At 36.5% G+C, this 17,697-nt stretch overlaps 1 protein-coding gene across 5 annotated transcripts in view; it reads right to left on the bottom strand.

Annotated features, from left to right (window-relative positions):
• Positions 1–17,697, bottom strand: part of CLOCK (clock circadian regulator) — a 135,302-nt gene that overhangs the window by 50,758 nt on the left and 66,847 nt on the right. For all 5 annotated transcript variants that reach the window (XM_040624956.1, XM_040624954.1, XM_040624957.1 and 2 more), the window contains 2 exons: positions 17,103–17,251; positions 13,782–13,873 (listed from right to left, as the gene is read on the bottom strand). In XM_040624956.1, the coding sequence (XP_040480890.1) occupies positions 13,782–13,873; positions 17,103–17,251 (241 nt within the window). The remainder of the gene's footprint in view (positions 1–13,781; positions 13,874–17,102; positions 17,252–17,697) is intronic.

Below are 17,697 nucleotides of genomic sequence, written 5' to 3'. Positions count from 1 at the left end.
CCCCAACAAAATCTAATTAAAATGGCAAAATATACTGATAAAGAAAAAAATCTAAAAGCAGCTAGACAAAAGAAGACAGTCACATATAAGGGAAACTCCATAAGTCTAGCAGGAGATTTTTCAACAGAAACTTTCCAAGCCAAAAAAGGAGTGGGCATGATACACTCAATGTACTGAAAGGGAAAAATCTACAGCCAAGAATACTCTATTCAAAAAGGCTATCAATCAGAACAAAGGAGAGATAAAGAATTTCCCAGACCAAAAAAAAAAAAGAAAAAAAAAAAAAACTTTTCCCAGACAAATGAAACTAAAGGAGTTCATGACCACTAAGCCAGCCCTGCAAAAAATATTAAAGGGGCCTCTTTCAGTGAAAAGAAAGACCAAAAGTGACCGTGTGAAGACAGAAAACAAAACAGCAGTAAAAATGAATATTTTTGTAAAATATCAGTCAAGGAACTTACAAAATAAAAGGATATAAAATATGACTCCATATACCTAAAACATGGGGAGGAGAGGTGTAAAGAATGAGATCAAACTTAAGCAGCAATCAACTTAATACAGACTGCTATATGCAGAAGATGTTACATGCAAGCCTAATGATAACCACAGATCAAAAACCACTACCATACATGCAAAAAAAAAAAAAAAAAAGAGAAAAGCATCCAAATATATCACTAAAGAAAACCAGCAAACCATCAAAAAGACAAGAAAGGATTAGAGAAAATCTTCAGAAACCACAAAACAGGTAATAAAATGGCAATAAATACATATCTATTGATAATTACTTTGAATATAAATGGACTAAATGATCCAATAACAAGATATACAGTGACAGGAAGGATAAAAAAAATGAGACCCATCTATACGCTGATTATAAGAGACTCATTTTAGACCTAAAGACACCTGCAGGTTGAAAGTGAGGGGATGGAGAAATATTTCTCATGAAAATGGGTATCAAAAAAGAGGCAAACCAAAAACAAACTCTTAACTGTAAAGAACAAACTGACAGTTACTGGGGGGGGGGGGCAGTGGGCTAAACACATGATGGGCATTAAGGAGGGCACTTGTTGTGATAACCACCAAGTGTAGTATGTTAAGTGATGAGTCACTAAATTCTACACCTGAAATTAATATTGAACTATATTAACTAGTTGCAATTTAAATAAAAACGTGGAAGAAAAAAAAAAAAGCAAGCAAGCCAGAATAGCAATACTTATGTAGGACAAATCAGAATTCAAAACAAAGATGGGGGTAGCTTCCAAGATGGGAGAGGAGTAGGAGACCTTAATTTCGTCTGGTCACAGGAATTCAGCGAGATAACAATCAAACCATTCTGGATACCTGTGAACTCAACTGGAGATCTAAGAAAAGGATAGTTGCAACACCAGGAATAGAAAAGTGACCACTTTTTGCAAGGTAGGAGGTGCAGAGAAGTGAATGCCAGGTGATATATGGGAAGATAAAAGGGGGGACATGGAGCCTCCATAAACCGACACCAGAAAGTGACAGAGCTGCAGAGCACAAAATCAGAACTTTTAGAAGTCTGATCCAGTGAGGGATGTCCCTGCCTGAAAGGTGCTCATGTGAAGACGTGGGGAAGAATCCTAGGTGGGACAGTGTGGTCTCAGAATCCTCGGGGTCACAGGAAAACCAAGGGTGCCTGAGTGCAGCAGAGTTCCCAGGTATCGGAGTGGGGAAGTCAGCTGCAATCAGTGAACCCAGGAGAGGGCTCTCAGCTCAGGGTTACCATAAACTGATCTGCACCATGGTCGGGTGACTGCTCTCTGAGCAGGGGCCCAGCAAGCAGCAGAACCAGTGAGACCCTCCTTACTCCCCCTGGGAGAGTGGCCTGGGTGGGTACCCACCCATGCTGCAGGAGTCTGCAGGGTTTGGAGACTCGAAACAGGGTCATGTGCCTGAGATAGAAATGCTCCGTCACAGGCCGGATGAGCACGGAGTGCAGACAGAGACCAGGGAGAATGGAGTGACTGACTGCTTTTCCCTGAGGGAGCACTGAAGAGTAGGGCCCCGAACTTTCAGCCCTGGGGCTGGAGATTGGGAGGCCGCCATTTTCATTCTCATCCTCTAAAGCTGTGAGGAAAGCCCTCAGGGAACAAAAGCCACATAGAGCGATCTGGAGACGCTTACTTAGCCTGCCGCGCCGCCGCCCCCCCCCCCAAACGGTGGTGCAATTCCATCCAGGCAAAACACTCATCAACGCAAACAGCCCCTCCCCCAGAAGATCAGCAAGAACATCCAGCCAAAACCAAGTTTGCCAATTAATGACAACTGCAAAACTCCAGCACTAGGGGAATACAGCACATAGAACTCATGGCTTTTTTCCCGTGGTTCTTTAGTCTTTCAACTTTAATTTTTTAATTTTTTTCCCTTCTTTTAAAATTTTTCTTTCCTTTTTCAACAAAATTCTTATTTTATCAACCTTTTTTAAAAGTCTTTTTCAGTTTTCATTTTTACAGTCACATCCTAACCTTTCATTGCATTTAACCTTATATTTGTATATACATACTTTTTTCTTTAAAATTTTGGGATGCAGTTTCCTCTAACAAAACAAAATACACCCAAAATCTAGTGTATGGCTCTGTTCTATTCACCTGCTGATCATATTCTCTTTTCTTTTTTTCGTCTGTTTTTTTGTTTTGTTTTCATTAAAGTTCTTTTTAATTTTCACCCTTACAGTTACAGTCCATCCTCTCAAAGTATTTAATTTTATTTTTGTATAGATAAGTTTCTCTTTACAATTTTGAGATATGGTTTCCTCTAACAAACTGACCAAAATACTCTCAGGAGATAGTGTATTGCTCTGTTCTGTTCACCTGTCTGCTAATATCCCTTCCTTTGTTTTTTTTTTGTTGTTGTTGTTCTCTTTTGTCTTGTTTTTTAATTTCCATTATTACAGTCACATTCTATCCTTTCATTGTATTTAATTTTATTTTTGTACATATACAAATTTTTCTTATTACTCGTAATAATTTTGGGATCTAGTTTTATAAAAAACAAAAAACAAAAACAAAAACAAAAACAAAACAGACCAAAATACACAAAGAATCCAGCATATTGCTCTATTCTGCTCACCTGTCTGATTATATTCTCAGACACTGCCCTCTCCCACCCCCGCCCCCAGTTTCAGGTCTCTTCTGATTTGTTTAGTGTATATTTCCCTGGGGTTGTTGTTATCATTTTAGTATTTTCTCTTGTTCCTCTATTCTTCCCTGGACAGAATGACAAGACAGAAAAACGCATCTCAACAAAGAAAACAAGAGGCAGCACTGACAGCCAGGGACCGAATCAGTATGGACATTAGTAAGATGTCAGAACTAGAGTTCAGAATAACAATTATAAAGAAACTAGCTGGGCTTAAAAAAATATATACTAGTCAGTACAGAATCCCTTTCTGGAGAAATAAAAGAACTATAACCAAGTTGAAATAAAAAAGGCTATCAAACGCAATAAAAAAATGGAAGCTCTAACTGCTAGGACAAATGAGGCAGAAGAGAGAATTAGTGACATAGAAGACCAAACAATGGAGAATAAAGAAGCTAAGAAAAATAGAGATAAACGACTACTGGATCACAAGGGGACAATTCGACAGAGAAATGATACTATAAAGCAAAACTGTATTAGAATAATTGAGATCCTGGAAGAAGAGGAAAGAGAGAGGGGGCAGAAGGTATATTGGAACAAACTATAGCAGAGAACTTCCCTAATCTGGGAAAGGAAACAGGCATCAGAATTCAGGAGGCACAGAGAGTTCCCTCAAAATCAATAAAAACAGGTCAACACCACGACATATAATAGTGAAACTTACAAATCTCAGAGACAAAGAAAAATTCCTGAAAGCAGCTTGGGACAAGAAGTCTGTAACCTACAAGGGTAGAAACATTAGATTGGCAGCAGACCTATCTACAGACACCTCACAGGCCAGAAAGTACAGGCATAATATATTCAAGGTGCTAAAGGAGAAAAATATGCCACCAAGAATACTTTACCCAGCTGGGATATCAGTCAAAAATAGAAGGAGAGATAATAAGCTTCCAGGACAAACAGAAACTAAAAGAATTTGTGATCACTAAACCAGCCCTGTAAGAAAAATTAAAAGGGATCCTTTAAGCAAAGACAGACCAAAAGTAACATACGCCAGAAAAGAACAGAGACAATATGCAGTAACAGTAACTTTACAGGTAATACAATGGCACTAAATTCATATCTTCCAATAGCTACTCTGCAGGTAAATGAGCTAAATGCCACAATCAAAAGACACAGGTTATCAGATTGGATAAAAAAGCAAGACCCATCGATATGCTGTCTGCAAGAGACTCATTTTAGACCCAAAGACACCTCCAGATTGAAAGTGCGGGGGAGGTGGAAATCCATTTATCATTAATGGACATCAAAAGAAAGCTGGGGTGGCAATCCTTGTATCAGACAAATTAGGTTTTAAACCAAAGACTGTAATAAAAGATGAAGAAGTACACTATATCATACTTAAGGGGCTATCCAAGAAGATCTAACAATTATAAATATTTGTGCCCCTAACATGGGAGCAGCCAATTATATAAACCAATTAATTTACCAATTTCTTTTACAAAATTAAAGAAACACATTGATAATCATACAATAATCATAGGGGACTTTAACAACCCCTCACTGCAATGGACAGATCATCTAAGCAGAAGCTCAACAAGGAAACAAGGGCTTTGAATGACACACTGGACCAGATGGACTTCACAGGTATATTCAGAACATTCCATCCCAAAGCAACGGAATACATATTCTTCTCAAGTGCACATGGAACATCCTCCAGAACAGACCATCCTGGGTCACAAATCAGGTCTCAGTCGGTACCAAAAGACTGAGATCACTCCCTGCATATTTTCAGACCACAATGCTTTGAAATTCGAACTCAATCACAGGAGGAAATTTGGAAAGAACTTGTTCAAATAAATGGACGCTAAAGAGCATCCTACTAAGGAATGAATGGGTCAACCAGGAAATTAAGAATTTAAAAAATTCATGGAAACAAATGAAAACACAACTGTTCAAAACCTTTGGGATGCAGCAAAGGCAGTCCTAAGACGGAAGTATACAGCATTACAAGCCTTTCTCAAGAAACAAGAAAGGTCTCAAATACACAACCTAACCCTACACCTACAGGAGAAGGAGAAAGAACAGCAAATAAAGCCTAAAGCCAGCAGGAGAAGAGAAATGATAAGGATTAGAGCAGAAATCAATGAACTAGAAACCAAAAGAACAGTAGAACAGATTGACAAAACTAGGAGCTGGTTCTTTGAAAGAATTAATAACGCTGATAAATCCCCGGCCAGACTATCCAAAAGAATAGAGAAGGGACCCAAATAAATAAAATCATGAATGAAAGAGGAGAGATCACAACCAACACCAAAGAAACACAAACAATTATAAGAACGTATCATGAGCAACTACAGGCCAACAAATCAGACAATCTGGAAGAAATGGATGCATTCCGAGAGACGTATAAACTACCAAAACTGAAACAGGAAGAAACAGAAAACCTGAACAGACCCATAACCAGCAAGGAAATTGAAGCAAGTAATCAAAAATCTCCCAATAAGCAAGAGCCCAGGCCCAGATGGCTTCCCAGGGGAATTCTACCAAACATTTAAAGAAGAATTTATACCTATTCTTCTGAAGCTGTTTCAAAAAATCAAAATGGAAAGAAAACTTCCAAACTCTTTTTATGAGGACAGCATTACCTTGATCCCAAAACCAGACAAAGGCCCCACCAAAAAGAAGAATTACAGACCAATATCCCCAATGAACACGGATGCCAAAATTCTCACCAAAATACTGTCAATGGGATCCAGTACATTAAAATACAAATATTGTTAAAATGTCAATGCTAGAGAAATCTATACATAAAATGCAATCCCTATAAAAATACCATCAACTTTTTTTCACAGAACTGGAACAAATAATCCTAAAATTATGGATTCTGGTATGGAACCAGAAAAGACCCCAAATAGCCAAAGGAATGTTGGAAAAGAAAACCACAGCTGGAAGTATCAGAATTCCGGACTTCTAATTCTATTACAAAGCTGTAATCATCAAGACAGAATGGTACTGGCACAATAATAGACACATAGATCAATGTAACAGAATGGAGAACCCAGAAATGGACCCTCAACTCTATGGTCAACTAATCTTTGACAAAGCAGGAACGAATACCCAATGGAAAAAGACAGTCTCATCAACAAATGCTGTTGGGAAAACTGGACAGCCACATGCACAGAATGAAACTGGACCATTTCCTTACATCATACGGAAAAACAGACTCAAAACGGATGACAGACCTAAATGTGAGAAAGGAATCTATCAAAATCCTTGAGGAGAAGAGAGGCAGCTGCACCCTCGGCCACAGCAACTTCTTGCTAGACACGTCTCCAAAGGCAAGGGAAACAAAGGCAAAAATGAACTATTGGGACTTCATTAAGATAAAAAGCTTTTGCACAACAAAGGAAAACAGTGAACAAAACCCAAAGACAACTGACATAATGGGAGAAGATATCTGCAAATGACATATTAGATAACGGGCTGGTATCCAAGATTTATAAAGAACTTATCAAACTCAACACCCAGAAAACAAATAATCCAGTCAAGAACTAAGAAGACATGAACAGATACTTCTTCAAAGAAGACATCCAAATGGCCAACAGACACATGAAAAAGTGCTCAACATGACTCGACATCAGGGAAATACAAGTCAATACCACAATGAGATATGACCTCACACCAATGAGAATGGCTAAAATTAACAAGTCAGAAAATGAGAGATGTTGGCAAGGATGTGGAGAAAGGGGAACCCTCCTACACTCTTTTTGGGCATGCAAGCTGGTGCAGCCACTCTGGAAAATAGTATGGACGTTCCTCAAGAAGTTGAAAATAGAGCTAACAGCTCACAGGACCCAGCAATTGCACTACTGGGTATTTACCCTAAAGATACAAAGGTAGTGATCCGAAGGGGCACCTGCACCCCAATGTTTACAGCAGCAATGTCCACAACAGCCAAACATGGAAAGAGCCCAGATATCCATAGACAGATGAATGGATAAAGAAGAAGTGGTGTGTGTGTGTGTGTGTGTACACACACACACACACACACACATATACACAACAGAATATTACCCAGCCATCAAAAAAAGAAATCTTGCCATTTGCAACAACATGGGATGAAACTAGAGGGTATTATGCTAGGCGAAATGATCAGAGAAAGACACTCATCATACAATCTTAACTGATATGTGGAATTTAAGAAACAAGGCATAGGATCAATCATAGGGAAGAAAGAAAAAAAATGAAACAAGATGAAACCAGAGAGGGAGAGAAACCATAAGAGACTCTTAATCTTAGGAAACAAACTGAGGGTTGCTGGAGGGGAGTGGGTGGGAGGATGGGGTGGCTGGGTGATGGACATTGGGGAGGCTATGTGTCATGATGAGCACTGTGTGTTGTGTAAGACTGATGAATCACAGATCTGTACCCCTAAACAATTCATTATATGCTAATTAATTGATTTTAAATTAAAAAAATAAATAAATAAAAACAAAGACTGGAATGCTTGGCTGGCTCAGTGGAACACATGATTCTTGATTTTGGGGTTGTAAGTTTGTACAGAAATACAATTGCAACAGATTATGACAAACTATATGCCAACAAATTGGACAACACAGAAGAAACGGATAAATTCCTGGAAACATATAACCTACCAAAACTGAACAGGAAAATAGAAAATTTAAACAGACCAATCACCAGCAAAGAAATGGAATCGGTAATCAAAAAACTCACAAAAAACAAAAGCCCAGGACCAGATGGCTTCACAGGCGAATTCTACTGAACATTTAAAGAAGAGTTAATACCTATCCTCAAACTATTCAAAAAAAATAGAAGAGGAAGGAACCTTCAAATTCATTTTTTGGAGCCAGCATTTACCCTGATACAAAAACCAACTAAATAACTACCAAAAAAAAAAAAAAAAAGGAGAACTATGGGGCAATATCCCTGATGAACATAGATGCAAAAATCCTCAACAAAATATTATTAGCAAGCCAAATCCAACAATACATTTTAAAGAGCATTCACCACAATCAAGTGAGATTTATTTCTGGGATGCAAGGGTGGTTCAATATTCACAAATCAATCAATGTGATACATCAAGTCAATAAGAGAAAGGATACAAACCATATGATCATCTCAATAGATGCAGAAAAAGCATTTGACAAAGCGCAACATCCATTCATGATAAAAGTCTCTGATAAAGTAGGTTTAGAGGGAACATACCTCAACGTAATAAAGGCCACAGATGAAAAACACACAGCTAACATCATACATCATACTCAATGGTGAAAAACTGAGCGCTTTTCCCCCAAGGTCAGGAACAAGACAAGATGTCCACTCTCACCACTTTTATTCAACATAGTACTGGAAGTTCTAGCCACATCAATCAGCCAAGAAAAAGAAATAAAAGGCATCCAATTTGGTAAGGAAGAAGCAAAACTTTCACTATTTGCAGTTGATATGATACTGTATGTGGAAAACCCAAAAGACTAACATCATCCTTAATGGGGAAAAATAGAGCTTTTCCCCTATGGTCAGGAACAACACAAGGCTATCCACTCTTACCACTTTTATTCAACACAGTACTGGATATCCTAGCCACAACAACCAGACGACAAAAAGAAATATAAGATATCCAAATCCATAAGGAAGAAGTAAAACTTTCACTATTTGCAAATGACATGATACTGTATACAGAAAACCCAAAAGGCTCCACCAACAAACTGCTAGAACTGATACACAAATTCGGTAAAGTCACAGGATACAGAATCAATCTAGAGAAACTTGCCGCATTTCTAGATACCAATAATAAAGCAGCACAAAGAGAAATTAAGAAAATAATCCCATTTACAACTGCACAAAAATAATAGGACACCTAGGAATAAACCTAACCAAAGAGATGAAAGACCTATGCTCTGAAAACTGTAACACTTATGAAAGAAATGGAAGATGACAGAATGAAACGGAATTCCATGATCATGGACTGGAAAAGGAAATATTGTTAAAATGTCTATACTACCCAAAGCAATCTACACATTTAATGCAACCTCTATCAAAATACAACAGCATCTTTTACAGAACTAGGAGAAACAATCCTAAGATTTGTATGGAACCACAGAAGACCCCAAATAACCAACACGATCTTGAAAAAGAAAAGCAAAGCTGGAGGCATCACAATTCTGGACTTCAAGTTATATTATAAACCTGTAGTAATCAAAGCAGTATGGTACTGGCACAATAACAGACATACAGATCAATGGAACAGAATAGAAAACCCTGAAATAAACCCACGATTATATGGTCAATCTTCGACAAAGCAGGAAAGAATATCCAATGGGACAGTCTCTTCAACAAATGTTGGAAAAATTGGACAACAACATGCAAAAGAATGAAACTGGACCACTTTCTTACACCATACCCAAAAATAAATTTGAAATGGATTAAAGACCTAAATAATCCTAGAAGAGAGCATGAGTAGTAACTTCTCTGACATCGGCCATTTTCTAGATAGGTTCCCTGAGGCAAGAGAAACAAAAATAAAAATAAACTATTGTGACTACATCAAAATAAAAACTTCTGCAGAGTGAAGAAAGCAATCAACAAAACTAAAAGGCAACCTATGGAATGAGATAAGATATTTACAAATGACATATCTGATAAAGGGTTAGCATCCAAAATATATAAAGAACTTATAAAACTTAACACCCCAAAACCAAATAATCCAATTAAAAAAATGGGCAGAAGACATGAACAGACATTTCTCCAAAGACATATAGATGGCCAACAGACACATGAAAAGATGCTCACCAACACTTATCATCAGGGAAACGCAGATCAATACCACAATGAGATATCACCTCACACCTGTCAGAATGGCTAAATCGACAACATGAGAAACAACCAGTGTTGGCGAGGATGTGGAGAAAAAGGAACATTCTTGCACTGTTGGTGGGAATGCAAACTGGTGCAGCCCCTGTGGAAGACAGTATGGAAGTTCCTCAAAAAGTTAAAAATAGAACTACCCCATGATCCAGCAATCTCACTACTGGGTATCTACCCAAAGAATACAACACTAATTCAAAGGGATACATGTGCCCTGATGTTTACAGCAGCATTATTTACAATATCCATGATATGGAATCAGCCCAAGTGTCCACTGACTGATGAATGGATAAGGAAGAGGTTGTACGTATGTACGTACATACGTACGTACACACTCACACACAAAAATATACAATGAAATATTATTCAGCCATAAAAAAGAATGAAATCTTGCCATTTGCAACAACATGGATGGAGCTAGAGATTATTATGCTACATGAAATAAGTCAGTCAGAGAAAGACAAATACCATATGATTTCACCGCTGTGTGGAATTTAAGAAATAAAACAAATGAACAAAGGAAAGAGACAGACCAAGAAACAGACTCTTAACTCCAGAGAACAAACTGATGGTTACCAGAGGAGAGGTGGGTAGGGGGATGGGTTAAACAGGTGATGGGGACTAAGGAGTACACTTTTGAAGAGCAATGGGTGGTGTACGGAACTGGTGAATCGCTATATTGTATACCTGAAAATAATATAATACTGTACGTTAACTAACTGGAATTAAAATAAAACACTCAAAAAAGAACTCCTTGTCTTCCCATTGATATCTGTTTGGCCCACATAAAAGAACTGTGTAAACCCTTATTATTTATTTAGTGTTTAATCTGGGAAAGACAGGAATGGAAGTTCTAGAGAAAGGGACAGTACCTCCTTGTGGATCTGTATCTAAGATGAAGCTGACAGGGCACTAGCAAATTACTAGAGAGAGTAGCCAGCTGCCAAGGAAAATGAGCTACATACTAGGAGATTACTTCACATAGATATGACTTTGTAGAAAGATCTGATCAGGCTAAATCATCCTGATTTCCCTGGCTACTCTCAAGCTACCCCCCTCACTCTCAAGGATAAAAAGAAGTATTCCCTAGGCAACAAAGATAAAAGGGAGATGGACGGGTGGCAATGGAGGAAAAGTGAGAAACAGCCAACACGTAAGTTATAAGTTTCCCAGTTCTTTCATTAATTAGCTACCTGACCTTGGACAAGTTGCAACTTCTCTGGGCCTCATCCATAAAATGAGCTGAATGATTTAATACCTTCTACTAGCAGCTCTAATATTCCAACATAGAGTCTATATTTAAAATTCTGCTGGAAATGGTATTGGGACTACCTATCTGTAATCTGATCAACACAAGTGGCCAACAGTAACACAACTAGGTTAGCTGGACCATGGTTGTAATATATACACATATTTATACATATCCTCCTTGTATCTTGTACATATCTTGGCATATTAATGTTAGAATATATATTATATAATATATAGTTAATATATAGTAGATATATTGTATATGTAGTTAATATATAGAATATATAGTTGTTAATATTCATTAAAAAGCAAAAATGTCCTTAAGATATTAATAAATAGATAAATGTAACACTTTTTAGGAATGTAATCTTAAAAGCTGCAAGGGTAATAATTCATATTTTCAAAATTTTTAGTATGTTCAAGTTTTCTGTTGCATATTACAATGTTCTAATCTCTAGATTTATTTTTTATAGTAATCTACATATGTACATGTGTCTTGACAAATAATAAAAAAAAAAAATCTGACCAGTGTAAAGAAAATTTGGAGACAATGCTTCTCTGTTTAGCCTATTAGTGAATTTACCTTCATTAAGGTATTAAGAAATAAGTGAAGATACTATACAAATTTATGAATTTATAAGAAATTTTTCATACCATTAAAACAAAGTGGGTAGTTTATGATTAACAGAGGATCTTATTAAACCACTGCACTGAGATTATAATCATAAAATAAAAATTAAGGAGTGATTAAATGAGCTATTTCCTTTCTGTTTAGACATTAGTTTGTGTGTACTCTTTCATAAACGCATTACTTATATCTAACAAGATAATTCTGGACAATGTCAATGAGGTTAGTGATGAGTAGATGATCAGAAGGCTATTACAGACCACTCTTTTATGAACTTTAGAAGTAATAAAATAATTTTGTTAGAGAAGAACACTTACCTTTTAGAGGAAAAAAACCCTTAAAATTAGAAACTATTATTTGGTTTCTAACTGAAGTGTCCACTATTTAAAGAGCTAATTGCTGGTTTTTAAGCTAAAAGGTCTGTTCTTTGGCTAGCTTTCACTGTAAAGAAGTTGTATGAGTGGCAGCCTGCACAGAGGCTCAGGCCATGGAAAGCAGAGGCTGCAGTGAATCCCAGCTGAGCTACTTAACAACTGAGCTACTTACTCTGTTACTGTGGGTATCATAATCCCTTTGTTCCTCTATCTTCTCATCTGAGCAAAGTAAGAAAGTGATACGAACAGGTATTTCATACGATTACTGTGAGCATTCATTGGTTAATACGTGAAAAGTGCTCAGTTATTTTTCAGATTTTAAGCACAGCTATAAATACACGTATTTATAGTCCAACAAATTTTCATATGGTAACATTTCTGCTGAATATGTACTTAATCCAGCAATTAACTGTTTCATCTAAAGTATCAACAAAAAAATAACTCATTAATTTGCAATATATTTTATGTTGCTTTAGACTTTAATCGATACACAAAGACACTTGCAATATGGTCATTACACATACATACATGACAGAGATAAACGCTTACGGTCTAAAATAATTTATCCAAACAAACAGGGTAAGAGATGTAAATTATTTAACAACCTCTAACATCCCTACCTCAACTGCTTTCCTCAGCTCTATGTCTACTTTGTTAAGTGTTTGTTTATCCTGTCCTTAACTGCCACTGCCGAAGTATACCACCTCTTTTCCCTATCCAAGTTTTCATGGAAATTTGATACTGAAATGTGTACTTTGTGTACAAAGATGATACCTATATTATTCTACATAGGAAACAATTAAAAAGTAGAAAAGTAAAACTGATAGATACAAGTGACTCAAAATTTTTGTGGATTTTTGTGGGTTTTCAATTATAAGCAAGTATGTTCCGAATTGTTTTCAAAAATAATTTTGTTATAGAACATTTACTTATTTCTTTTTAAAAGTTTCTACTTTAATTAAGAAGGGTTGCCTTTCAATGTATGTTTCCATGTTTCAATATTTTCAAAATACTTCATTTATTGTCATTTTATATTGTATTTAGGTGAATTTCAAGTTGTTAAAAAAGATCCTTGATCCAGTAGTATACATCTCATAATATTTAAAGATTTTTTTTTAAAGTAATCTCTATACCCAACATGGGGCTCGAACTCATGACCCCGAGACCAAGAGTCTCATGCTTTACTGACTGAGCCAGCAGGTGTCCCTCAAAAATAATATTTAACATGTGATGAATAAAATACATTATTCTTCATTTGAATGTTGTTAGTGTGGCCTCAGGTAAAGAATGTGATAGCGATAGGCTTCTGACTTTTATTAAGCCTCTCAAAAATCATATAAAAAATATGAAAATTTAAGATTATCTTACCACATACTATTTACTTATATTAATTTTAATTGAAGATATAGTTTATTGATTTACAATTATTTAAGACTTTTCAATATTAAATTAATATTGTTAAAACCATACTAAAATTCATCACCTCAATGATTTTTTTTGAGGAAATAAAACTTTTCAAAAATTAAATCTAGACATACCTCTAACATTAATTGTGTAAATTCTTCATTACTAAGGAATGTAGGTTTCCAGTCCTGTCGAATTTCACTGGCATCTGACTGTGCAGTGATTTCTGTAAAGATTATTTGACACATTAGTGGCATACTCCAAACACAGGGTAGGGGTAAGGGGTGGTACAAAAGTCCAACAAATTGCCTTCTCTCCTCCCTCTCTATTTAAGATGAGAACCACAGGTAATAACATTGGTTTAGGTAGGTATCAGGAGGCCCAGGCTTGGGTATGATGAAATACATGGACTAATGTGGCAAGTTATCTCCTTGGATTTGGTCTCTTGGAAATACCAGTCCCCGGTTTTTCTTTGGGGAGTCTGTATTGCTGAAGGCCTAAGACTACTTCCTGCTTGACATAATGACCAAATAAGAATCAGAACAAGCATATTAGTATCAAGCATTAGGAAGAAATTCTTTCTCCTCATCCTTCTCTTGACATTCAAATGGTAGAACCTAGCTAGAGCAGTCATATGGACATGAACCTGGAGGAGACGAGCCAAGGAGGTCAGTCAGTCAGTCTGCTTTTAACTAAGACGACTTTAGGCTTGCCTGTTATGAGGCAGAAAGATTCCTCCCAATCTGAGGTGCTCTATCCTGAACTAATCAAGGAGACTAAATTAAAATTTGGGAAAAAACTTTAAAGTAATAATCCCAGAGTGATTTTGCTTAGTGTCCTCTTGAATCTTTTCTTAGTGGTAGGGAACTGGTCAAAAATCTGGAAATCCCTGGCTTGGGGCACACATTTTAACAAAATTATTAGTTTATTTTGCAACATTATTCTAATGGATTTGGTTATGAGAAAGCTATTTATAAATGATGAAACCTGAACTATTTAGGTAATAAATATTTTTTCATTTTTAAATGCAGACATATTCAACAACCAGGCAAAATAAAAATCTATTATCACAGATTTTACTCCACAAAATATATTCTACTTTTCAGTGAAAGTAGGGACTAAGCTATTCTGATTTTGTATTACCACATACATAAACATAGGATATTAAATTGTCACCCAACATTTGGCATACTGAAAATGCCTGTACTACAATATGATGAGTAACTAAGAAGTCTAGCTACTAATTCTGGGGAATACAGTCATGCTTTTCAAGTTCGCAGCAATTATATACATCCAGAAAAAGAATTTAAATACACAAGCAAATCCATCAAGTTTAGTTAAACACAGGCTTAGAGTACTAACAAAAGTATGTAAGAACTCCCTTTCAATTTAAGGTTAATTTTACTTTTATGAGAATTATATACCCAATTTTGAAAAAAAAAACAACTGACCCACTTAATGCCAGAATTAATCTTCCATTACCAGGGGCAAATGATTTCATTTCATTCAGCAATCATTTATTGAACTGCAATGTCTGAAGGCACTGAGTATGCTAACAAGGGACACTAAACTAAGGTTAGTGAGAATACTATTTGAAGAGATAAAATGTAATGATAATGGTGACAATAAAATTGAAGACAATCAATTTTGATACATTTACAGAAAAATCAACAGAAACTGTGACACAGTACTAAGGAAGGTGGAAAAAAATCTAAGTCTTTTTTTTTTTTTAAGATTCTATTTATTTATGTGACAGAGAGACAGCCAGTGGGAGAGGGAACACAGCAGGGGAGTGGGAGAGGAGGAAGCAGGCTCCTAGCGGAGCAGGGAGCCCGATGCAGGGCTCAATCCCAGGACCCTGGGATCACGCCCTGAGCCGAAGGCAGACGCTTAACGACTGAGCCACCCAGGCGCCCCAAAATCTAAGTCTTTTCAGGCGTGAGTCCTAGGGACTGAAAGGGTAGTGTAAAAACGTAAAAAGGAAAGTTTAAAGAGGTGACTTGACAAAATGAAAATGAATTCAGTTTCAGATGCACAGAGTTTGAGCACATGCAAAAGAAAGATCTAGAAGTTATCTGGAAACAAAAGACTGAAGAGTTGGCATCTAAAAATACAGATATGGTAGTTTAATAGAGAGGCAATAGTTGGAAGCTATGGAATGATTATCTCAGAGAAAGCAAGAGCACAAAAGATAAGACATTTGGGGGGGAAAAAAAGAAAGAGTTTCAATTAGGAAGGGGAGGTGAATGAAGAAGTGCAGTATAACACAGGCCAAGGGGGGAAAAAAAGCCAGTGGCAGATGGATTAAAACTTCCAGTGCAGGGGCACCTGGTGCTTAATGGGTTAAGCACTGGACTCTTGATTTCGGCTCAGGTCATGATCTCAGGGTCCACTCTAAGCAATGGAGCCTGCTTGGGATTCTCTCTCGCTCTCCCTCTGCACCTCCCCCACTCACGCTCTCTAATAAGTAAATAAATCTTCTAAAAAAAATTTCCAGTGCATTAGGTGTAAGAAAACGCTACTGCTATCACTTGATTGGCAGCAGAACAGGTGGGGCTGCCGGCATTTGTAAAATTAACAAAAATAATTTCAAAGAGTGGTGGAGCATAAACCAGCCTGGTAATGCATGACTGAGCGAACCCTGGAGGAGTGAATAAAAGTACTAGTTACAAATTCTCCTTTTGAGAAGTTTTGCGGTTTCATTTGCATCTGGAAAAGGAAATGTCCTTCTACAAGTTTTTCATCTATTATCTCTGTTACCAAAATATTCAATGTTCTTTAACTTTTTCATGACTCCTTTAGTCAAAATGATTTTCTTCGACTAATAATCACTTAATCTTAGAAACAGTACTTATTTCCTAGACATAGACTGAAATCATCCTTTAAAATGGCATACAAGGCCCTCATGATGTGGTTCTTACCTTTCTTTGAAATATATCCATAATTTTTCAACTCAACTATGCTCCAATTACACTGAACCCTGCTTCTCTGCTTCTGCACACACTATTTCCTATTTCCTCCAGGTGAAATGCTCTTCTCCTTACTTAATCTAAAAGGAAGACTCAGCTGAAAAACCAACTATTTTTAAGGCTTTCCTGACACATTTTTTTTTCTCCTCTGTGTTCTCATGGCAAGTTATGGTTTACAAACACCATAGGTATCTGCATTGTCAATTAGCTGTTTATATATTTGTTTTCCTTGGCTTGAGTTAACTGAGGGCCAGGATTGCTACTCTGCACCCCAAGAATCTAGGATATAGCAGGCACTAAATAAATGTTTGTTGAACGAAATAAAGAACATACCGGGAAACCTTTAAAAAGGTAATTGATTTCTTTCTCTCAAAAAAAGGTGAGGAAGCATCCAATTTTAAGAATCACTGTTAAGATTCTATCACATTATGCTTTAAGGGAGATACGTTATTAAAAAAAATCCGTCTTATAAAGTTAAAATTTTACCTTTATGCTTTCGTAAAAAATCAATGCTCTTCTGCAGAACAGTAGACTTGTCCATCTTCCTAGCATTACCAGGAAGCATGGATCCCAGTTCTTTAATGAGAACATTAAATTGATCTCTACGTTTCTTTTCAGATTTGTTTCTAGATACTCTGATGAAAAAAAAAATTAAGCGGCTTTCAAACAATCCATTTGATTATACACACAGTTTAATACAATGCTCACTTTAGACATAATTACACACCATGTACTTCCATCAATATAGGTGATAATAAGTATTTAGCTACAGGTTACCAACAATGCACAATTAATTGGGGCAATATTTTCTTCTCAGTTTATCACTGAAGAACTTACATATTAAGCATCTGGCAAACACGTTCTTAGGAAAATGTCAATAAGACAAACTTCATTCAAATCTCAGGTTTTAGGTTATTATGAATATTACTGAGATACATTTGTGGAAGTGCATATAATGTGCAAATACAAATTATTCAAGATTACTAGGTAGGAGAAAGTTATCCATCTCAAGTTTTAAATCACAAACAAATCTAAAAATGAAAATCTCTCTACCCTCAGGCTTATCCATGTAGTCTTCCTC

This window comes from Ursus maritimus, unplaced genomic scaffold, assembly GCF_017311325.1.
Source record: "Ursus maritimus isolate PB19 unplaced genomic scaffold, ASM1731132v1 scaffold_8, whole genome shotgun sequence".
NCBI classification, from domain to species: domain Eukaryota; kingdom Metazoa; phylum Chordata; class Mammalia; order Carnivora; family Ursidae; genus Ursus; species Ursus maritimus.
This window is presented reverse-complemented; position numbering and strand designations above follow the sequence as displayed.